The sequence below is a fragment of the Coturnix japonica genome, chromosome 3 (assembly GCF_054131305.1).
Source record: "Coturnix japonica strain WE chromosome 3, WE-NBRP24, whole genome shotgun sequence".
NCBI classification, from domain to species: Eukaryota; Metazoa; Chordata; class Aves; order Galliformes; family Phasianidae; genus Coturnix; species Coturnix japonica.
Window position 1 is genome coordinate 49,671,155 of NC_140665.1, and position 21,322 is coordinate 49,692,476.

The window sequence follows — 21,322 nt, forward strand, 5'->3', positions numbered from 1 at the left end:
TGACAACATGAAAATAGAGGCAGACAACTAGAGTGTATGTGACAGTGAAGAGCGTGTTTATCCTGCACCAAAGGAGGTGGAAAAGAGGCTGAAAATGGGACCTTCAGGATGTGAGGGGCTATGTTTGTATTTGTAACCTATGTGGATTGTTGGAAGAGAAAGTTACAGATGTGGGTGAAACGGGTTTCTAACACATCAGCAATTCTAATGCAGAAGCAAAATACTTATCAAGCTTTCAGATCTGTAATTACATCTAGACCACTAGGTTAGTCAGAGTACCCAGTGTTGTATGCCACAGTCCTTTGTATACAAGAGTGGTGGCATCTTCTAGGATGAATTATCTAAGGACAATATTCAGGTAGAAGGAATTGGCAGATAACATGGCTGTTACAAGCACAACTCAACACAAGTTCTTCTTTGTAATATTTCTAAATCTAGATAGATGGTTCGCTTCTTAATTCTGTTAAATGGAAAGGTTAAGTGGAATGTGTCCATTCCTTCTGCTTCCATCTCTGCTCAATGCTTTTTGGGCAGCAGTACCTCCCTGCTCCCATGTGAGAGCATTGCCCGCGGTTCTTTCTGGACTCATGGGAATCTCTTACACACCTGATGCAAATCGCACTGTGTTCACTTTGGCAGCAACCCTGAAGCTCTGTCTCCCCTCCTGGGGCAGAGGACAAAGCTGTTACTGCTTTCTAACCATTCTCTAGGGTTGCCTGCATGGTTTCCTTATCACATAATTAGCACAACAATAGCAGGGTCATGAAATATTTACTGGCAATTTTCAAGGTCCCTATAAGTGTTTATATCAGAATCTTCCCTTTCATATTTTCTTTAGCTGACTCTATAATTTCCACTGACATGCTGAAAGCTCAGCCCTTCAGAATCCCAGAACAAGAGAGAACTACTGTTTATCCGCTGTTCTTCTATTTATGTTATTATTTTTAATAAGATTCTTTCCAAGCCAGCCCCGGGATTTTCTCAAATGTGGTGTACACAGTACGATGAGTCACCACATCAAATCATTGCCAAAGGGGAAGCGCCTCAGAAGTGAGGGCCGTGCAGGGGTGAAGGGCAGCTTTCTGCCTGTTGATTGGTTCCTGACTAACACTTCTAAGCTCAGCAGGGTCTTTGTTTAAAAACCCAGCAGCTGAAAGAGAAGTTTTGCTGTAGTAGCACAGCAGATGCTAAATACAAAGCCCATGGCCTGCCCTTAGAGCAGAGCTGTGGTGTTCGACACTGCCCAGCAGGGTTCCCAACTGATGTGCTTTGTAGGACCGTAGCATTACTCAGTGCTCACTGTACTTGCAAAGAGAGATGAGGAAACTCTTCACTTGCCTTCTGTGCTTAAATAGGGGCATTGTCTTGGCCATTACCACATTGCACCTAGTAAACTTACAGGAACTATGTCTTTATCCAAATGCCAGCCTTTGGGAAGGAGTAGGAACAGAAAGTTTCTTTCCTGGTATAAGCATTTTTGCCCTTAATAGTCAATAAATGATAAACTCTAATAGAACTAACACCGGCCTGGCTGCTGCTTATAAGCACTTGGCTGTGCAGGACCCTGGTCTTTTTCTCACTGCTGTGAAGCCAGAGTTTCAAATTTCTGGAAGGAGTAAAGAGAGCGTTCAGCTAAACCCCTACCAAAATATGCAGAAAATATCAAGATAGCCACTCCATAAGGAGAGCACATGAAAGCAGTCATTGCACCATCTCTAAAAGCCACAGGAGGCATTTGCAGGGATGACTGAGATGGAATTATGCACCAAGACTGCTGCTTGATGGGACCAGATAAGAAGCAGCAGGGAACAGCAGGAAAAGGGATGGCTGGTGATGATCAGAAAGGGTGATGGTAGCATAAGGAGTGGAGAGTAAAAGCAGGATAATGGGCTTAAAACGAGTCTAGCAGCAGTTCCTTCAGCATTCAGTCAGTAGAGCTGATCAACCCTACAGGAGCCCCCTCACTGCTGTGATGTGTGCCATGAGCACTCCCCAGCCCAGCAGGGATTAATAAGGGCTGCAGACAGTGTAACCCAAGACTCCTGCACTGGGGCAGAGACAGATCATTCCTGGCCAACCTCAGCCTCTCCTCATGGTTTGTGTGTGAACAGCAGCTGTGGCACAGGTTAGGAGGACAGGCAATGCCTTTTATAAATGCAATGTCAATCCTTGTTTCATCGAAGCAGAACGGCACACCTAAGTCAACATGTCAAACTGTCAAAAAACAAATAGAGGCGAGCAAGCCAAATGAAAGCCAATCAAAGTTCAGCTGTAACAAAGTCCAGGGATTTAATTGCTGCATTAGGAATAGCACAGCATACCAAAATGGTTGTTCAAATAACTTTAAACCATGGTATTTCCTCAATCCTTCTCTTTCTGGCCCGCTCCTCTCACTCAAGCTGTGTGCATTAAGCCAGCTGCCCCTCCACCGCCGCACAGACAGAGATACGCCTCTCTCCAGCCCTCTTTCCCTTTCAAGGAAAGCAAGCATTGCACTCTGCACTCACGGAGATGCAGATAAATTACAGCACTGTGAAATAACTCCTCACACAGTTTGCTCTATTGTACTATTTTAGTATTTATTTGCTCCACACAGGCGACACTCCTCCAGTTCCTGGCTGGTGTTGTCCTGAACTGCACTAAGTGCCCTGCCTCAAGCTGATCGATGCTCACTGTCACTTCAGTTGCCCAGTCCAAGGCAGATCATCACAAAGCTGCTGAAGAGGATCACTTGCCATTAATTGCTCAGTAGCATTTTATAAAGCTTTAAAAACAGTATAAATACTTAAGATTTTCAGACAAATGAGTATGTTCTCCTTCCTTCACATAAGTCTGTTACTATGCTTCTCTTTTTCCCTCTGGTGTCTTGTCTGAAACCCCTCCCAGATCTGAAAACAAATGGCCAGGGCTTTCTAAATCACCAGGAGACATAAATACTGCAAAGCATCTCTTCATAACAAGAAATGAGAGAAACAGGCCTTACTTGAACTTAAAAACACCACATATATTGTACTGGAAAAAAAATAAAATGGAAAAAAAAAAAAAGACTGACATGGTAATAGAAGAGAAAATTGGTTTGTGCGAGGCAGTTTGGGTTGCTGTGAGAGGGCAGATGGATCCATGTTAGTTAGTTGGTATCTCCCTCAAATATCCAGTTGCACTGAAGGGAGATTCTAGTTCAGTAAGTTCACACAAATTAACATTAATTAGAAATTAATTAGTATTGAAAACAGAAGCCCATTTACGTCTGTCCTCTCTTCCCACCCCTCACCATTGGATGCCTCTGCTCCCTGTACTCCCCTGTTGTGCAGACTGTGTACTACTCAGAGCACCAAAATAGTAGAAGATGCTTGTGTTAACACAATTTATTTACATTTGAATCCAGAAGGACCAGAAAGTAACAGTTTCTCCAGCAATGGTAAACTTCACCATGGCAGTCCTCCTAATGCATATAAAGCCCTGCTGTGACCTGACCAGATGCGGTTCCTCCACAGCTTCTCCCTTATTTGTGTGACATGGTTGGTCTAAAAGAAGTACCACGTTGCTTTTTGTTCATTTTAATTATTTACACTTTACTTTCACATTCATCTTCCCTTTCATAATCAGCTCCTGGCTCTATTTATGCTTTTCCTGCCCATATGCATTGTTGTTGTAACACCAACAGACAGTGAAATTCACAGACTATGAACAACCAGGAAATCTCTATTCTTCCTTCTTACAAATACAAAGCAGGTCCTCAGGGTGAATTTAGGCATGACTGTGCTGCACTGGGCTGACACCCTTTCTCTTTCAGTGCCCATGGCAACAGTAGGTACAACATAGCAGAGAAATGTCCCAACAGGCAAGCTGGGATTGCCTCTCTCTGGAGATTACTTCATACCTGGTTCAACAAGGGGAAGGTCTCTGCTGCCTTATCAAAACCGCATGCCCTGATACTGGGTAATCACAGAAGTGCTTTCATGCTTCAACAGAAGCATACACACTTTATCCAAAGATTAAAGAAAAGACCTTTTGCCCACTGAAAAGAACCTGCCAGCTTACGTGCCACGTCTCTGTCTCTGTAGACACGAAGCATTTCAATTCTAAACCTTCTATTTTAGTAAGAGCTTTGGTTTTCCTGTAAGGAGTTTCAGAAAATTAGGCAAGAAGCAGAGGAAATCTTTGTGGCTTTCAAGTCCTTTGAACACATACCTATGACTAATCACGAGCCTGTCAGCTGGAAGAAAGCATAAAACTTGTGCCTGGCTGTCTGGTCACTCTTACTGCCTAAACAAACCCTCCTGACTAAGGCTGCTCATCTGCACATACTTTTGGGATGAAGAACATCATTAAACTTTAAAACAGCTGTTACTACTGAAAATAGTGTCTTAAGAAAAGGCAGTTATCTGTGAAAGTAGTGCCTGCCTTTTTAGGTAGATCCCTTTGATTTAGCATACATACAGTTAAAGTCAGTGGAAGAGGAGGTGAGAAATTCCACTGACTTCCCAACAAGACTTCAAAGGCAGTTTTTTCATTAGCAGCACTTCAAAACAGTTAGCACTTCACCAGAGAGCCTCTCTGCCACTGCTGGTGCGAGTCCAGAGATGAATCCATGTCTTCTGCCAACCCGGAGCTGCAGCCAGGTAGGCCTTGGCTCAACTCAAGTCTAAAGCCAGTCAGCTTCCAGCCCAACTACCGTGAGCAGCTGAACCTGCACTGTGCATACAGTGGAATGACTACTCAATCGGCAGAATAACTGCATTCATCTGCAGGGTCTGGGGGCTGACCTGCTGGAGAGGAGCTCTGCAGAGGAGGACCTGGGGGTCCCAGTGGACATCATGTTGGCCATGAGGCAGCAGTGTGTCCTTGTGGCCAAGAAGAACAACAGCATCCTGGGGTGCATTAAAAAAGATGTGACCATAGGTTGAGGAAGGAGATCCCTTCTACTCGGCCCTGGAGAGGCCACATCTGGAGTACTGTGTGCAGTCCTGACTCACTTGAAAAGTCTCACTTCAGTGCAGATCTGTGAGACTACTCATAAAGTTAGCTATGTGTTTCAGTGTCCTACTAAATTGGAAGCTCAGGTTGTCTTTGTTAACCCACCTCTTTCTCTCTCTAGTAATCAGTTGAAAGGTAATACTGATACACAATGTTAGCATTAAGTTAATTTTCCCAGCTTTGAGGATCACAGGATGCAGGGTCAAAGGTTAGGAGTTGCTGCTTGGGATATATCAGCTGTAAACAAGTGGAAAGTTGAAAATGTTGACACTGTCTTAAGTAAAGAAAGTATTTCTGCATTACTGCTCTAGTACTCGTGGAAAGGTCAAACATTCTTTGCTGAGCTCTAAACAGACAAATAAGCCATGCTGATTTATCACTTGTGCTTCTTTTTAAGGAGATGTTTTGACTTCATTAAGATACACTGACCTAGCTTGAGGTATATCAGCCTGTTTCTGGAACAAAATACCAGATGTCTTTTGCACACAAAGTACTTTACATGGTCAGGACATACGTAACCAACCTAAAAAGAAACATTTTCTCTCAATTCCATGGAGAATGTAAGGGGCGGCATTAAAAACCCACAGCTACTTTCATAGCAGCACTTGGAGTACTTTAGCCTGCAAATGTCACAAGTGCTTCTCTAAGGCACATTCTAATTTTAACCAAAAATGTGAAAACAATAAGAAGTTTTGCACATTAGCTGCAAAAACTGATTGTTTTAAAAGACGTCTGCAGGAAAAGCTACTTTGAGGTATTTCCCCTATTTCTTCTTTGGTCACTGTAGCCAAAATTTTATCGGAAATGGCAAAAATCAAAATGTTTCAAGGACCTCATGAACACAGACATTTCCTGAGGCATTTGTGACTACGTTCAAGTGGCCGTAAATCTCCAAGAACTGTCCTCACTACTAATCTTTGCTATTCAGATTTAGCGCTTTAAAAAGAATCACTGTTGCATAAGAATGGGCACAGAAATGTTTGTTCCCACTGTACACCAAACAAGTTTTTTGTGGGTAAGTCCCCCTGTTGGCAAACGCCACTCAGCAGCACACAAAAGCTGACGTGGACGTTCATCCATCCCATAACCCAAAGTTTAGGATCCAAGGCTCACACTCTTCCTCACATCCCAGCAGAACGCTGAATAATGCTAATTCTGCTGCACTGCTTGGTAACAGCCCCACCTGCTAAGGTCAGCACCAGGACTCCTTCTCATTAAGGTGGTTTGCAGACCCTGAGAACCTCATTTCCGTAAGGGCTTGGGAGGGAGTCATTGTTATGCGCAGCTTGTCTCAGAGGTAAACTGGGGTCTGGGGATGGATTGAAAATAGGAGTGAAAACTGAATAATGACTTGGAAGAAGATAAAAGTGTTTCAGGAATTACAGCTGTCCATGGCAGCTGAGGCAACAGCTGAATTTCTCCCTACAGCCAAAGAACTTAGGCTGAAAACTCTGTAAGAGATCGAATGGACATTATTGTCTGTTTGATGGAGGTGAGTGAACGGAAATAAACTTTGCTATCCTGCTACTACAGACACTCACCTTCTAATTCAGCAGTGTTGCCATTTTATGTGCACTGCATTGCACACAACTGCGGTCAGCAAACATGAGATCTTTAGGATTCCTCCCCATCTAATGGGGAGATAGACAGAAGGACTTCTCTCCTTCTCCCGTAAATACAGGGAATGCAAAAAGAGCTGGAAGAACAGGAAATAAAAGTTCACTAAGAAAGGAGGATGAAATTAAAAATAAATAAATAAAAATGCTGAGGAGTTAATGAGGGTGTGTGGCCTGGGTGAAAACAGCTGCTCTGGAGAAGAGAATGGTTTCACCTGGGGGAATCCTCAGCTTGGAAGTTAATCACTTTCCATGTCAGACACATACAATTGCTCCACAGCAAAAGACAGATCAGCTCCAAAAAGTGATTGTTTAAGTGGTATTTCCAGCAGTTTACTTCAAGAAAGCGCTTTTCTGTACGAGAAGAAGCCAAGGTGAGAGACAAGGAAGATGTGAGAGCTTCTCGGTGTGCCTTTTGCATAAGGCAGCAGTAAGAAAGGCATCCCTTTGCTCTTTAGAAGCGAGTATGATCAATTCACACCCTTTTTTACACCCTCCGGACTTTGAGAGAGCGGAGGTCCCATCGCGCTCGTTTCATCCGTGTGTAAGTAGGATTTCAGCTAGAAAACACTCCAAACTGTCTCCGCTCCCCGACGGCGTGGACAGGACTCACCCCGCCGCCACGGGGCAGGCCCGGCTGGAGGAGCGGGGCAGCAGCCGGAGCCTGCCGTCCTTACCGCCCCGCTGTGCGGCCGCGTCGAGGCGGTGGATGTCGCTGCTCCTCCCCTCCGCCGCGGGCAGGGCTGGCGGAGCACACCTGCCCCGGGGGAGGAGGAGGAGGAGCCGAAGGGACAAAGTTGACTCTGGAAAGTTTACGAGGGAGCGTGGGTGGGAAGAGAAACGGGGAGAGGGGAAGGGCGCTGCCCGGCTGCGGGACGCCAGCTCCGTCGGAGACCCGCGGCGCCCGGTGCGGTGAGCGGCGGCTGCCATGGCTCTGAGCAAAGGGCTGCGGCTGCTGTGGAAGCAGGAGCCGGGGCCGAGCGCGCTGCTGGAGGCTCGGGGCCGCCAGGACTGCCTGCTGCTGGAGGCCGGCACCATGGCGGCGCTCAGTAAGTCGGGGCGGGGGCAGCGAGCGGCGTTGCGGGGCACCCGTGGGTGCGTGGAAGCGGCCGGGAGGCGCGGGGATGGGCGGTCTGCAGGGACCCCGCTGCCACGCCGGGGTGCCAGGTTGCTCCCTTAACGCCAGCCCGAGCCCCGTCCCTCCTGCCTCCACCGTGCTCCGGCTGCTTGTAGCCTCCTCGAGGCCACCGGCACGGAGAGGGATGAGGAGTAGGGTCCCGCTGACGGGATGGGACTCGGTGCCTGAAGTTTCTCTCCGGCTGCATCGGTGCTGGTCAACAGATCAGACGTGCTGATTACGCACGGAGAGCAACGGGAAGCTGGATTAGATCTTCCACGATGCGCGGTGGCAAGGCTTCCAGGTTATCAGTGTTTGGCTTTTTATGAGTGAAGAAGGCCGGCTAGGTCTACAGGAGGCCTATGGTTTTCATGAGAAGGACTGTGAAAGTGGAAACATTTTAACCTGTCCTGATAAAACTCTGTTACTGCCACAATGCGCCTTGTGTTGTGTTACCGGGTTTTCATACTGTCTGATACTTTGAGATACTTCTGTCGCTTGTTGAATTTGTTGGTAATAGTGGACGTGACTGTGCAGAAAGATTATTCTGGATGTTTTTGGTTGGTTTTCAGTGAGCTGTCAAAGTAACAGGTCTGATAGGACAGACCAGCATTGTGCTCCTCCCTGATCTAAAACTGTATTGACAGTAAAATTGTCTGTTGATATCAATTAATTTTGATATGGCTTCTGTTATTCCGATCCAAACCCAGAGCAACTCCACTGTTTAAAGCCAATGTGCACAAGTAGAACTAAGTGACCAGTGTTCAACTAACAGCCCCAGGCCTATGTAGAAGCAGTCGTTGAGAAGGTTATTTACAATCTTGATAATCTAAGGAATCATCAACTTAAAATACTTTTTCTCTCACAATGTTGCTGTCTTCTACCTGAATACTTGTAGCTAGAAGTGTGGAAGTGATTGAAGAATTGATTTATTCTCTTCTAAAATGTGTGTTATTTTGCTTTAGAAGGGTGTTGGTCTTGATGATCTCTTGAGGTCCCATCCAACCCCTGCAATTCTGCAGTTCCATGGTGGCTGCTGTAAAAGCTGGTTTCCCATGCCTTTGGAAAGTCACCTCTGGAGATAGCTGTGATCATTCATGCACTGGCATCCAGCCCGCTTTGCGTTAATAGATTTGCCATTTTAATTCATTTAGTTTCTCTTCCTGCCTGGTTCTGTTCCTATGTTAGAGGGAAAGGTAGTTTATCCAGTTGAACCAGTTTTAGTTCCTTTCTTCTATTTATGAAGGGAAGGACCAGAAAAGGAGGGAAAACCAGGAGCAGGTATTGCGATGGTAAACTTATGTGAAGAGGAAACTCCATGGTTAAGATGTCAACAGAGACAAGGTCAGTTTTGTTTTGATTGCCCTCAAGTTGTTACTGGCTGCAAAACATTTCAGATAAACACAAACCTCAGGTTAGTAGGTTTGGGCTACTTTGATTGTCCATTTCTGACATGAAGATATAAAGAATTGCATGCACGTGGTGATGAGGAAGTAATTGTGATTATGTCTTTTGCAGACTTCCATGCTCTAAATACAAACAAATGTGTTAGTTGTACAAGCATTGGAAGTTGTTCGTGCAGTTTTACTGTAGCAGCCTTGATCTGATAGAAGGGTAGAAAGGAATAATTATGAGTGGACAGTGGAGGCTTGGAAACAGATTTTTATTCATTGTCTGTTATTTTGTTTCTTAATTACTGAATGTCTAGTTTGCTTTTGAGCAGGCACGGCATCTGCATTTCTACTAGAAGAGGTTAAGTCACTTCCTTTCCTGCTATCCAGTTTAAGTAGCAAAATGGACTGAGAATCATCCTAGAGGAAGAAATGTTATAAGAAAAATATGTGGAAAATGTATGAGCACAGTATCTGTAGAGGCCATGAAACTGCCAAGCTCAGAATCAACCCTTTCAGATATATAAACCAAAGCTGTGTTACTGTCTTATGGGAGACGAGATACTTTTTCCTCTCTTGATGTAAAGGTTATAATGACAACGTATTTCAAAATTCACAGTTTTAATACTTAGAAATGTTTCTGTGTTCAACTTCAGTAGTGGAAAAATATTATGAGGATCTTCAGCTGTCTGGGAAGCCATAAATGAGAAGCTGAATTGATAACATTCAGGCTGTAAGTGAAGCCTAACTTGAGAAACTTTTGTAAAGGTCAAGGAATCAAAAATCACAGTGGGGAACCTGGCTGCCCTACCCCAGCTCCTTTTTCTGTACAGTGAAGCAATGTATGAGTCGCATAATTTTCTGGTCTAGCAGAAATTAAACAGTGCTTTCATAGTATTTTTTTCCCCTCCTTTTCTCATGATGTCATTGTAGGGTGGAGGGTAAAACTTTCTGCTTTGAGTTTAACAGCATGAAAGAATTTCTCCAGGAGTTCACTGAACTAGAACATCAGTAATTAGCTTCTGCCATGGAAGAGAGTTACAGGCTGGAAGGGTGAGGAAAAACTGTCACTGCTTCAGAAGCCTTTGCTTACATGAGAGGGAATGTAGATAGAAGTGCTGTCGCTACTTTTAATGCAGTAGTTTTAACACTTTACAGGTGAAGTGAGCTGCATACTAAAGCCATAGAGCTGCAAACATGGTTTACTAACTTCATTATAGAAATGAAATGATGCCAGTAGGAATGTTCAGCTTCTGTGATTCATCACAGAAATGTAATTCTGCAAGGGCAGGGCCAAAGGATGCACAGACAGTTAAAAGTTAAAAGTTGTGTTTTACTCATATGCCTCCTTATTTATGTAACTCCTCGCCTTACTGTATTTGTATTCCTAAATCTTACTTATTTTTTTAGAAGTAAAATACAGCGTTTCATAAAACTTTCTGCTGTTTAATGGTGTCCAAACTTCTCCCATCTGTGGACTCATACAAACCTTTTGTGGTTCAAAGAGTCTGACAGAAGCCTTTCTTATTTTGGCTGTGCTGTCAGTGTCTTTGTGTGACTGTATATAATATATAGCATTAACCACATAATGATTAAGCTACAGGGAAGTGACTTAGGAACTTCTCCCTTATGTTCTTGGCTGCCTGCAGACCGCAGGAGTGGCTGGTACAAATCTGGTGGTCTTCTGAGTCCATTCCTTGGCTGTGAGTGAATATATCCATATCCACACTTACAAGTATGAAAACATAACCCCTTACTGGAAAAGAATGATTCCAATTATATAGAAAGCTGGTGGATGAACTTCTCCAGGCTGCTGCTTGGTCACGTTTTCAAGCAGAAAATTGTTTTTTCTTTAGAAAGCTGGTGAATATATTGCTTAAAATTTTGAGTATCCAGATTCTGTTAGCTGGAACTCTGACCTTTTCCCAACCCTGTGTTGCATGACGTATAGTGCGTTAGAGGATACAGCCTGACTTGTGTAACATCTGTGTGGCTTGAACTGGATGTGAACGGGAAGTTTTTAGCAACAAAAGATTGTTGTATTGTCATTTACATTCATAATGTGCTTTAGGTTTGTCTGAGAAAAAACAGGAGTTGTAAGCATGTCATTTATCTTCACTCATATAACACCAGATGCTGGACATGTTTTTATGTTAAGATTATATTAGATGTATTTTTTAACTCATCTTTTTTTTTTTTTTTAATAAGAAATTTGTTCAACTATATATTTGCTCTTTCTGGTAAAAATTTCACTCCTCTTTCACCAAAATACTAGAAGAAGCACAAATAAAGCCCCCATCACCATCAGTCCAACAGCTCTGCAAATATGTACTTGCATGTTCTGAAGTATTTCTGTAGCTGCTAAGCAGCAGATATCTAAATACTTCCAGAGGAAGTATTAGAGGAGAGCCAGAATCTGTAATCTGCCCCCCAACCTTCTTCTTGAAGAGCTCTTCCCATGGATTTACCTGAAAGCTGAAGGTTCTACTGAGCCTGCCCATGATGTTGGACCTTGGACTGAGGTGCCTTCCTGCAGTCACTGGGCTTTCTGGGCACAACAGGGCTGACAACCGTGGTGGTTCCTGCTGAAGTCTGGGGTCACCACTTGAATAAAGAAAGTTCTGTGCACCTGGCCAGTTCCTGCTGGACATTACATCAAATGTGCAGCTTTTGTAAGCAGGAAGTCACACTTGGAAAGTAGGTGTATGTCTTTGTGTGGCTCTGAAATATTTTATGCTTTGAGAACAGCTCACTTTTGGTTGATTATAATTTGATTTTGTTGAATTATTGTGCCCCTCTTGTTTCGCAAGAGTTAAAAATCTCAGCTATCATGCTAACCTTACATATTATTTACATCAGAAGCTTTTAAATAGTATTAAAAATCTTGAGGAATGCATGCAGTATGCAATTCTATAAAGCTCTTACAAACACACAATGCAGCTGTAATTAGTGCAGAAGGGTGGGTACTCAATTATATGTTTAGTGGAAGGAAAGATTGCTAAAAAAACAGTAGTGGGAAGCTTTAGAGGAGTTTGGTAATTACTAGGTGTACTCTCTGCTACCTGCAGCCATTGTTAAACACCAAACAAATGCATTGTGTTTGGAGAAGTCAGCTTGTTTCCTGAGTAACACAACTTCATGGTGAATATCATCAGCTTCTGTAGCACCCCGTTTTCTTCACTCTCCCTGAATACGTATATTTTCCACCTTTCTTTCTTGAAAAAGAAAGGATTTTACTTGTGAGCAGAATGTAGTTAAATGTACATTTGTCATCCTAGATTTTCAAGTAGACAGCACTTACAACTTCTACATTTCAGGGCTTTGAGAAATACGTAATAAAACCTCTGAAATGGGAACCTTAAGCAAAAAGCAGACACGATTGTCACTGTGGCTCTGGGCAGCCCGATCTGGTGGCTGGCTACCCTGCCCATGGCTGGGGGGTTGGAACTAGATGATCATTGAGGTCCTTTTCAACTCAGGCCATTCTATGATTCTATGTTACTGATTAGGAAAGAGCAATGTCTTTGAATGTGTTGTCAAATGTTTCTACAAAGACAGTATTTACAGTGTTGTTCAGTCTTGTTCAGTTTGTTTTATATCTTCCCTTTACATCAACAGTACTTTAGAATTCTGTAGTAATTTATCCCTTTAGCTCTGCTTTTTATCCAATAGCACATTGGTTGCTTTGTTCTTTTTCTAGTAGCTTGCTTTTCAGTCCTGGCTTTTGTGTCCTCACAATGCTAGCCAATAGTCTCAAGACCAGGTTTGGTGACGAGATGTCAGTAAGAAATGTTAAATATTTATAAATAATTATTTCTAGTAATAAGATACAAAATTGACTCACCCTCTGTAGTGTCCTTGTAAAGTCATGCTTTGGTCATCTTTTCATTGTATCATTTTTTAAAGCACATTCTTGTCCCAAGCAGTATTGCATTGTCTCAGGATATAGCACCAGGGAGTGTAATGGGATAGGAGCCTGCAATATCTATAACAAATAGCTGCTTTTCCTCACAAAAATTTGATTTCCACACACTAAAATATTCTGGCCTTCCAGCTTACTTGCTCATATGGCATGGATATATTGGCTGGGTTTGTTTCTTCTTGGCCTGAGGAGCAAGCTTTATCCAGACTGCATGGAGCAGGTCAGGGTAGAAGCATTTTTGTCCCTGCTTTGGTATTATGGATCTAAATGTCTTCTAGAATAAGTATCAGAATCTGCTGTATTATAGAAGGTTTTTGGAAGTTCTTCTCTAGCAAGAAAGAGAGACAGTACAGTCCACTGTCCTCCTGTGGCTTTGTGTTAGAGGTGTAGGGGTGTTCCCCTACTGCTGTTGGCAAAGCCCAGCTCTCTGCACATGGAAACGTCCCATACCAGGAGCTGATGGCTGCTGCCATGGTCTGGGAAACTTTGGTGGCTTCTGTATGTGCTAGTGCCAGGTGCTTCTCACTGTTAGTTTTGTGCTGCTTATTCTGCTCTGAGATAAATTCCATCCTCTTGGATCATGCCTTTACCAGGTGTATTAATGGGTAGCTTTCCAACTTGCAGTTTTATTTTGAAGCGTATCACCGTGAGCTCAAAACATCACTGAAATGCTTCTGGTTTGTGCTTGGCCTGCAAGTTTGCAAGGTACTGCCTCAGTCTGAGATCAAAGGTGGAACATTCGGAGCAAGAATTTTGTTTATGTTTTTTTCCTTCTTTTGTGTGTGTGTGGTGTCAGCATTTTACTGTTTTCTTGTGATTCACTAAGTGTTTGTAAGAAAGCAAAATAGAGTAATTGTGAAAGTCTGGTGGGAAAAATAGAATGAGGAAAAAACAATTCTTCCTTATTTGTGACAGGTGCTAAAACTGAGACAAACATGTTTTAATTTCCTTTGGAGGGGTTGCTTCTTCTGAGGAATTAATGGGAACTATGTTAGTGGAAGTGCCCTTTCTGCCACTTTAGAATGTCAGAGATGGACATTTATTTTCCATGCTTCTCTTTGAGCTCCTTGCTCAATTAATGCAGAAACACACAAGTCTAGCAACAGCATCTGATTCTCTTACTTACCTGTTTTTAAACAGATAATTCTCACTCCATTAAGGTATAAGCTCATTTTCTCTTGAAATCAATGTCTGATATGTGTCCGCACTGAATTATGTTATCTCGTATTAAAAACATCCAATTCTGTTAAAAGTTAGGCTGCCAGAGTCTGGAAACAGAATCCTTCTCTTTTTGTATGTCAAAAAAAGATTATATTTTAGCTTGTGACCAGACAGTTGTGTTTGGGTTTTGTTTTTTTTTGGTTTTTTTTGTTTTTTTGCTGTTAGTTCAGAACAGTATGTGCTTATACATTCCTTTATTCTGAGACTGATGTGGCATCTGCTAACATGCCGCATCTCCACTGTAGAATTAGAGTGTTACTAACGATCACATTTTCTAGAAGGACAGAGTGCCCCCTCTTCTTTTTAGGATGGCATGTGGAAAGGCCGTGCACTTTTGTCCCATCTCTTTTTAATGACTGTGCTCTTACAAGGTTTTAATGCTATCTGTGCGGTTTTGCTTTTTGAATGAGATCAGCAGGGCTGGATTGCTGTACACTATAGAACCAAAAACTAAGGTTTGCTGTCTTTCATTTTGCTTTTCAGCCCCAGAAGAAAAGGATGCAATTAAAGGACAGTATGAAAAACTCATGGACGCTTATGGCTGCTTAGGAGAGCTTCAGCTTAAGTCTGGTAAGTGACCATCTGTATGATTGAGATTATAAAAATGTCCAGACAATACTGGCGTGCTATAGAACCAAATGGCTCAAGTTGTCCACTTAGCATGTGAGAGCTCACTGCAGTCTGTTATCTACAGTCTAGAAAAGATCTGCTTCTATTTATGCTGTGCCAAAAGCATACTGTTAAGTGATAGCCCCACAATTTTGGATTTCCTTTTTTTGTTGTTGTTGTTTTTGTTTTTTGAAGGTTCATATTTAAACAGCGAAAAATTCTGGCTATTTGAGTCTGTAGTTCTACAGATCCCCTGTCCTTTCTATAATGCCCAATTGCCTTTAATTGGTAAATTCCTATGGATGAAGATTTGTAGAAGCGGGCCTTTAACTTCAACTAGTATTGTGAGGAATATTTATTGTCACTGCTTTCAATTTTGGTACGGTTTGGGAATCCCGATTTAGCACAGGACTTGCTATTATACTGCCCACAGGAATTTTAATGGAAATAGCACATTTTAGGAAGAGGACTTCAATCATAGATTTGAAGGTAATAGTACTTGGCACAGCAGACTTAATCTAGTGATGAATAGGATGTGTTAAAAGCTTAAGGATATTAAAGCATTGTACAATTCCAACTTGTCTGTACTCATTAAGGAATACAGCATAAGCTTTGTTCCCATGGTCTTACTTTTGACTTGTGGGGATGACAGGATTGATTTCCATATAACTTGGTGCTTGATCAAAGAATCTGTCAAAGACAATGGTGGCATGAGCACTGCCTTATTTAAAAGTGTATCTTCTTGTCATTCACTTGCCTTTGTATGACTCAAGGAATGTGATATGGGATTGATCTGAAGAGGTGGCTGCAATCTGAAAGATTTATGTGTCAGCATTTAAAACTCTAGGTCTGTCTAGTCCCTTTAAATGAATGCAGGCATTTTGTTTGTTGTGATTCTTGTGGAATTAATTATGCATTTCTATAGAGATTTATATCAGTTTGTTACTGCAATTAAAAATGGAGGGCTCATGATTGTTCTTTTCTTGGCACTTGGACCTGTTTTTCCTCATAGGAGTCTAATTAAACCTGTTGTAATAGTAAAGGAATGTGGTCAAGCTTTTCAGGTTACAGATGAGTTTTTTGTACATGATGGAATCTAAATATAACTGGTTTTAGCCTTTGTATTAAAAAGTGAATAATTTCAGATGGGATATAAAATAAACCTTATTTTCTCCTTTTCATTTCTGTGTTCCCCATGTCCTTAACTATGGAACACCTTCTTCAGTGCCTGTAAGGTGTGAGGTTTTTCCTAAGCTCTGTCACTGCAACTTTTCTTCTAGTGTTAAATTAACAAGTACTGGTACAGGATTTGCTTTGGAAAGCATGTTAAAAATTATATTGGTAATTGGATTTAAAAAGGTTCCTACTGGAGGCCAACTCCTAATTGTGATTGAGTGAAAAGTCAGGAGGGTCATGCTGTAATGGTAAGCAAAGGTAAGCAAACATTGCCTGCTGCTAAGCATGTTTTAAAAAGCAACGATGATTGCCTGCCTGCTATTTCACCAGTAAAAGGGCAGCCCACTTTTTTTCAGTCCCATATTTTCCATTTTATGTGTAAGTATGCCTTCATCCCTTTAGCTTTTGCTTACATAAAAGATTAATGCTAGAAAGGCATGCAATGTAATGTTTTTGCTTTTTTTTAAATGTAATGTATTCTAGCAGCTGCAAACAAGAGCATAATTGGCCAGCTTCTCTCTGCCCATCAGTGATCAGGAGTATCACTATTCTTTTTGCTTACCGCTGGAAATGTGTGGATCATAAGTAATAAATGAACTGAAAATATTTTACAAAGTACATTCCACTGGGATATTAAAAGAGTGTATTTGTGGAGCAGAAGGGGAGACTCTTTCAAGACATAAAAAGATGTCTCTGAGCACTTTAATTAATCCTTAAATATCGTTACTTAGTGATCCAAATAAATCACGTTGTATGCCTGCTAGAGTAGATCACGCTTTTCACAAAGAAGATGAAATATGTGAAGCTGACTCACAAAGTTAATGTTTCTCATCAGTGATAACATTCACTTCTACGTACTTCCCTCTGCTAACATGACTCACTAAGTTCTTCTGCTTTCTTTTGTGACATGGATGGCAGCAGAATGAATTGTACAGTGTTTCTGAGCTGTATCTCATCCAAGGTTTTGCTGCCAAAAAAGATCTTGCTGCAGCAGATACATTTTCAGCAATGTGTTAAGTTCTGGTTTTGCAGTGTTTGGTTTAGACGTTGTGATGTCAGGAAGGAGGGTGCATATAGAAGGTTCTATACACCATCATCATGTAGATTACTTAGTTTAGTACAGCTGCTATACTTAGGGAGGCACTCTGATATCATTTGTCTGTGTGTACTCTTACATTTATTTGTACATGCAGTGTGTTTGTTTGACAGCCTAAAGGAAGAATTTTCAAAGGCAAAGAGGTCAGCTAAATACATTTCCTAGTGTATAACTGCTTTTAAAAGAGAGAGAAAGAATATCCTTGAGGCTAGAGGTGTCATTTGAAAAGCTTGATTTCTTTTTGTGATTGTTATAGACTTCATTGGAGATTTTCAGCTAGTTGCTTAGAATCAGATCATCTGCTGCACTCTATTGCTAATTTTGAAGAAAGGTGAGAGGCAATAATAACTTTGACATTTTTTTTTTAGTGGACTATCAAGTGAAGTAGAGATATGTGAGGAGATAAAATGCTGTAGAAATGGAACGTGCTGGGGGAAAGGAACAATAAGGAAATAGCGTTAATATTGGAATGGAGAGTGGTTAAAAAAATGGACTGAATTCATTTTTAAAAGGAGGTTTTATGTGGAATATTCAAGTTAAAAGGACAAAGTCAGACTTGAATATTGCCTTCTTTAAACTTTATCTCCTAAAAGGCTGCTCTGAAATCATCCCATAGAATACAGGAGGAACAACTGTTGTGAGTCAAGTAGACAGGTTAAATACAGAAACTGCAGCTCATTATAGGTGTGACATACCACAACTGCATTTTCTGCAGCAGGCTTGCTGAAATTCCATTAAAGTAGTTGGCTTTAGAAGAGTTTTCAAAAAACAGATAAGGACAGAGTTATTTTTGTCTTCTTTCTCTGCCAAAAAGTTATTCCTCCTCTGTTTCTCTTGTATAACTTCATAAATAGGGCATTCAGCACATATTGCAGGGAACAATGCATTTCTAACCTTTCTTCCAAAGGGTTCTTTACAGATTATTGTGATGATTTATAGCTGTAATGGGGCAAAATAATGATCTCTAAGAAACTCTTCACTTTTCACTCAAATGTTTATTCAAAGAAAAAAAAACAGGAAATTAGAAATTTCTACTGTTGTGATATTCTATTGTTGTTCTTAATGCTCTTAAATCACTTTCATAGGAAGGTTTGGGTTGGAAGAGACCTTTAAGATCATCTAGTTCCAAACCCCCTTGCTATAGGCAGGGACACCTCCCTCTAGACCAGGTTGCTCACAGCCCCATCCAGCCTGGCCTTGAATGCCTCCAGGGAAACATCCACAGCCATTCTGGGCAACCTGTTCCAGTGTCTCACTTCCCTCACAGTAAAGATTTTCTTCCTAATATCTAGTCTAAATCTACCCTCTTCCAATTTAAGGCCATTTCCCTGTATCCTGTTGATACCTACCCTTATAAATAGTTCCTCCCCGGCTTTCCTGTATGTCCTCTCCAGGTATTGGAAGGCCACTATAAGGTCCCCCTAGAGCCTTCTCTTCTCCATGCTTAACAGCCCCAGCCCCTTACTTCCCTCACAAGGGAGGTGCTCCAGTCCTCTGATTATCATTGTGGCCCTTCTCTGGACCCTCTCCAACAGTTCCATGTCCTTCTTGTGTTGGCTGGACACAGTGCTCAACATGGGGTCTCATGAGAGCAGAGTAGAGGGGCAGAATCACCTCACTCGACCCGCTGCTCAAACCTCTATTCATGCAACCCAGGATGTGGTTGGCCTTCTGGGCTGCGAGCACATGTTTCTGGCTCACATTGAATTTTTCAACTGCCACCCCCAAATCTTTCTCCTTATGGTTGCTCTCCAGCCATTGAGAGCAGCTGTGTCTAAAGTTTAGAAAGGCCAATACAAAGCAAAATTGTACATTAAATTATTTGTAAAAGTTTAGAAGAGAAAAGAAAGAAGTAAAGAAAGACTTTCTTGTTGAGAAGGCCCAGCAGCTGATATGGCTGTTGATACAGACTGGAGGGTGAGTGCCAGACCTGGAGCCCTGATTACACCACAGGAAAGAAGTTTTCTGTTTTCAGGGATGCTTTTAGTCTGCCTTAGTGCTGGTCCCATTTATCATTCACTTTGCAGCTGCCAGCTGAATGCAGCACTCTTACTGTTTCTGCAGGGCACATTGACATTGAGGACAAATTAGTGTAATTTTCCTCCCATTGTGTCTCTATTAGTTACTTTGTGTGTGTGTGTTTGTGTGCATGTGTGATAACAGCTGTGGGCTCCTATTTTAAGAAATAAGACTGGAGTTAGGTTTCCTGCTCCAGGTGTGCAAGGAGCTCCAGAGAGGGCATTGCTTTGGTTTAGGCTTGACTGCTCATTTCTTGTCTTTAAGTGTTGCTTGTTTTTATTTTTTTCTAAATCCATTTAACTATAGATGTTTTGATCAGAACAAATATAAACACTCTGAATACTGTTCAGCTTGTTTCAAAGGCAGTAGCCCCATATGTGCTTCATAATGCTGCTGCCAGGTGGATTTGACTGGACTGTGTGATGTATTTTTTGCACTGACTGGTCTAGCGTGGTACTTTAAATGCTATTTGCATAGGAACTGTTTCACTGCAAACTTAGAAAGTAACAATATTTTTACTACAATTACAGTATTGGAAATGGTAACGAGCTGTGGTTTCGAAAAGTTAAAGCTTCAGGAATTAACAAAGTAGTTATGGCTTTTTTAAGGAATGTCTGTGTTTCAGCCTTCTCAATTTCATTAGCATTGTGGTATTTTCATAGTTAGCTCAGCAAAAACAATTTCATTACAAAAGAATCCTCTCTTTCTCATGCCACGGCCTCACAATTGCCTGTACTGTCAGAAATTCTAAGTCCTGTTGAGAGCAGGAGATTTTCTGTGGGGGAGGGTTTAGGAAGCCAGGAATGCAGCTTCTCACATTCTTTTGTAGGAACTGCTGGATAATAAAAATGAATTGTGTAGGAACTGCAAGAATCTCTGAGTAAATTCTTGTCAGCTAAGAATGTTATTTTCCTTCCACTGAACAAACAGTTACCAAAGGACGTAACCCCCTCATGTCTTAGAAATGGAGAAAGTCAATTTAAATTTTGCTCTTTATAAAAGTTACGTGCACCATTAACAGTAGCATCTGTCCTGAAGGTAGCAATCAAAGCAATTTCTACCAGTGCATTTAAGTGTGTTTAGGTAGGGTTGTGCTTGGTACATCTGTTTCCATGTTAAGTGGTTAAGTCACTGACTGACAAACAAGCAGTGTTTGTCCTGTGGCTGGTAATGTTAGGTTTCTGCCATACGAGGTACTATTTGGAGATGTAATACTTACGGTTTTTTTTTTCCTTTGAATTGGCATTTTCTGGCTGAGAAAATGCCTAACCAAAAGATCAGGTGGAGGTAACTCAGTTATCGCTTCCTTCACAAGCTTGATGGAGATATCAGTTTACTTAAAATCGTAAGCAGCCTGGATTGACACAGGGTCGAGACAATGTGAGCAAAAAGATTAGGGACTGAAAGAAGAGATTCCCAAACCAAAACTGGTATTCCTGCCAATGAGGGAAACATGGGGAAAAGCGTGTATATAGCTGCATAGCTTAGTGGTGAATAATTTCTTAGATTTTAATGGTGACATAATTAAAAGGTGAATAGTCTTTTGGTAGCATTAATTTTGCTGCGTGAGGCTCTAGGAATGTGAGGGGTCGCTCACAGCTTTCTCACTGCTCAGGACCTTGTGGCTACCTCTGGGCTATTGGTGAGGGTAGGGCATGGCTCATGCATGAGCACTGTCATTAGGATATTGCAGTGAGCTATGAGGGCACACCCATCAGGCAACATCAGGCAAGGATCTTCCTCACCCAGACCGTGCAGAGTGCCACAGGCACCTCTGGGAAAAGTTGTTGGAGACTGTGGAAGTGCTTGTACTCCTTGTCTCAGCATCCGAGTCAGCCGGCTCTCTGAGCCTGTCACTAATTATTTTCTATCTCTGAAGCTGACTGACAGAAAGGCATACATTAATAGTGTTTCCATGCATTGCTTTCAAACTGTCATGAATAGAGTTTACTCTGAGCTGATTAGCCTTGCAGGGTTTTATCAAAGTCACAGAAGCTATCAGCTTTCCTGCAAGAGAGCTGACCCCTTAGTTCTTCTGGAGGTTGCAAAGCAGAATTTAGTTGGATATGAACTACCATGGTGATAACTAATGTCATCTTCTCTTAATCTTCTATAATTATGCACATTCCTGTGCAAAGAAGGAATAAGCTATCAAGCTATAAGTGTTTGTGATCCTCC

The 21,322-nt window shown here is 41.9% G+C and overlaps 1 protein-coding gene across 4 annotated transcripts in view; it reads left to right on the forward strand.

Annotated features, from left to right (window-relative positions):
- Window positions 1-7,261: 7,261 nt before the first annotated feature.
- SYNJ2 (synaptojanin 2) overlaps window positions 7,262-21,322 on the forward strand; it is a 57,758-nt gene continuing 43,697 nt past the window's right edge. For 2 of the 4 annotated variants that reach the window (XM_015858304.2, XM_085543481.1), the window contains exons 1-2: window positions 7,393-7,642; window positions 14,728-14,814. Coding sequence is in view for 1 of the 4 variants with exons in the window: in XM_015858301.3 (XP_015713787.2) it covers window positions 7,522-7,642; window positions 14,728-14,814 (208 nt within the window). In the remaining 3 variants the exon portion in view is untranslated. Of the gene's footprint in view, window positions 7,643-14,727; window positions 14,815-21,322 lie in introns of all 4 variants that reach the window. The other 2 variants (XM_015858301.3, XM_085543479.1) reach the window with 2 other exon arrangements.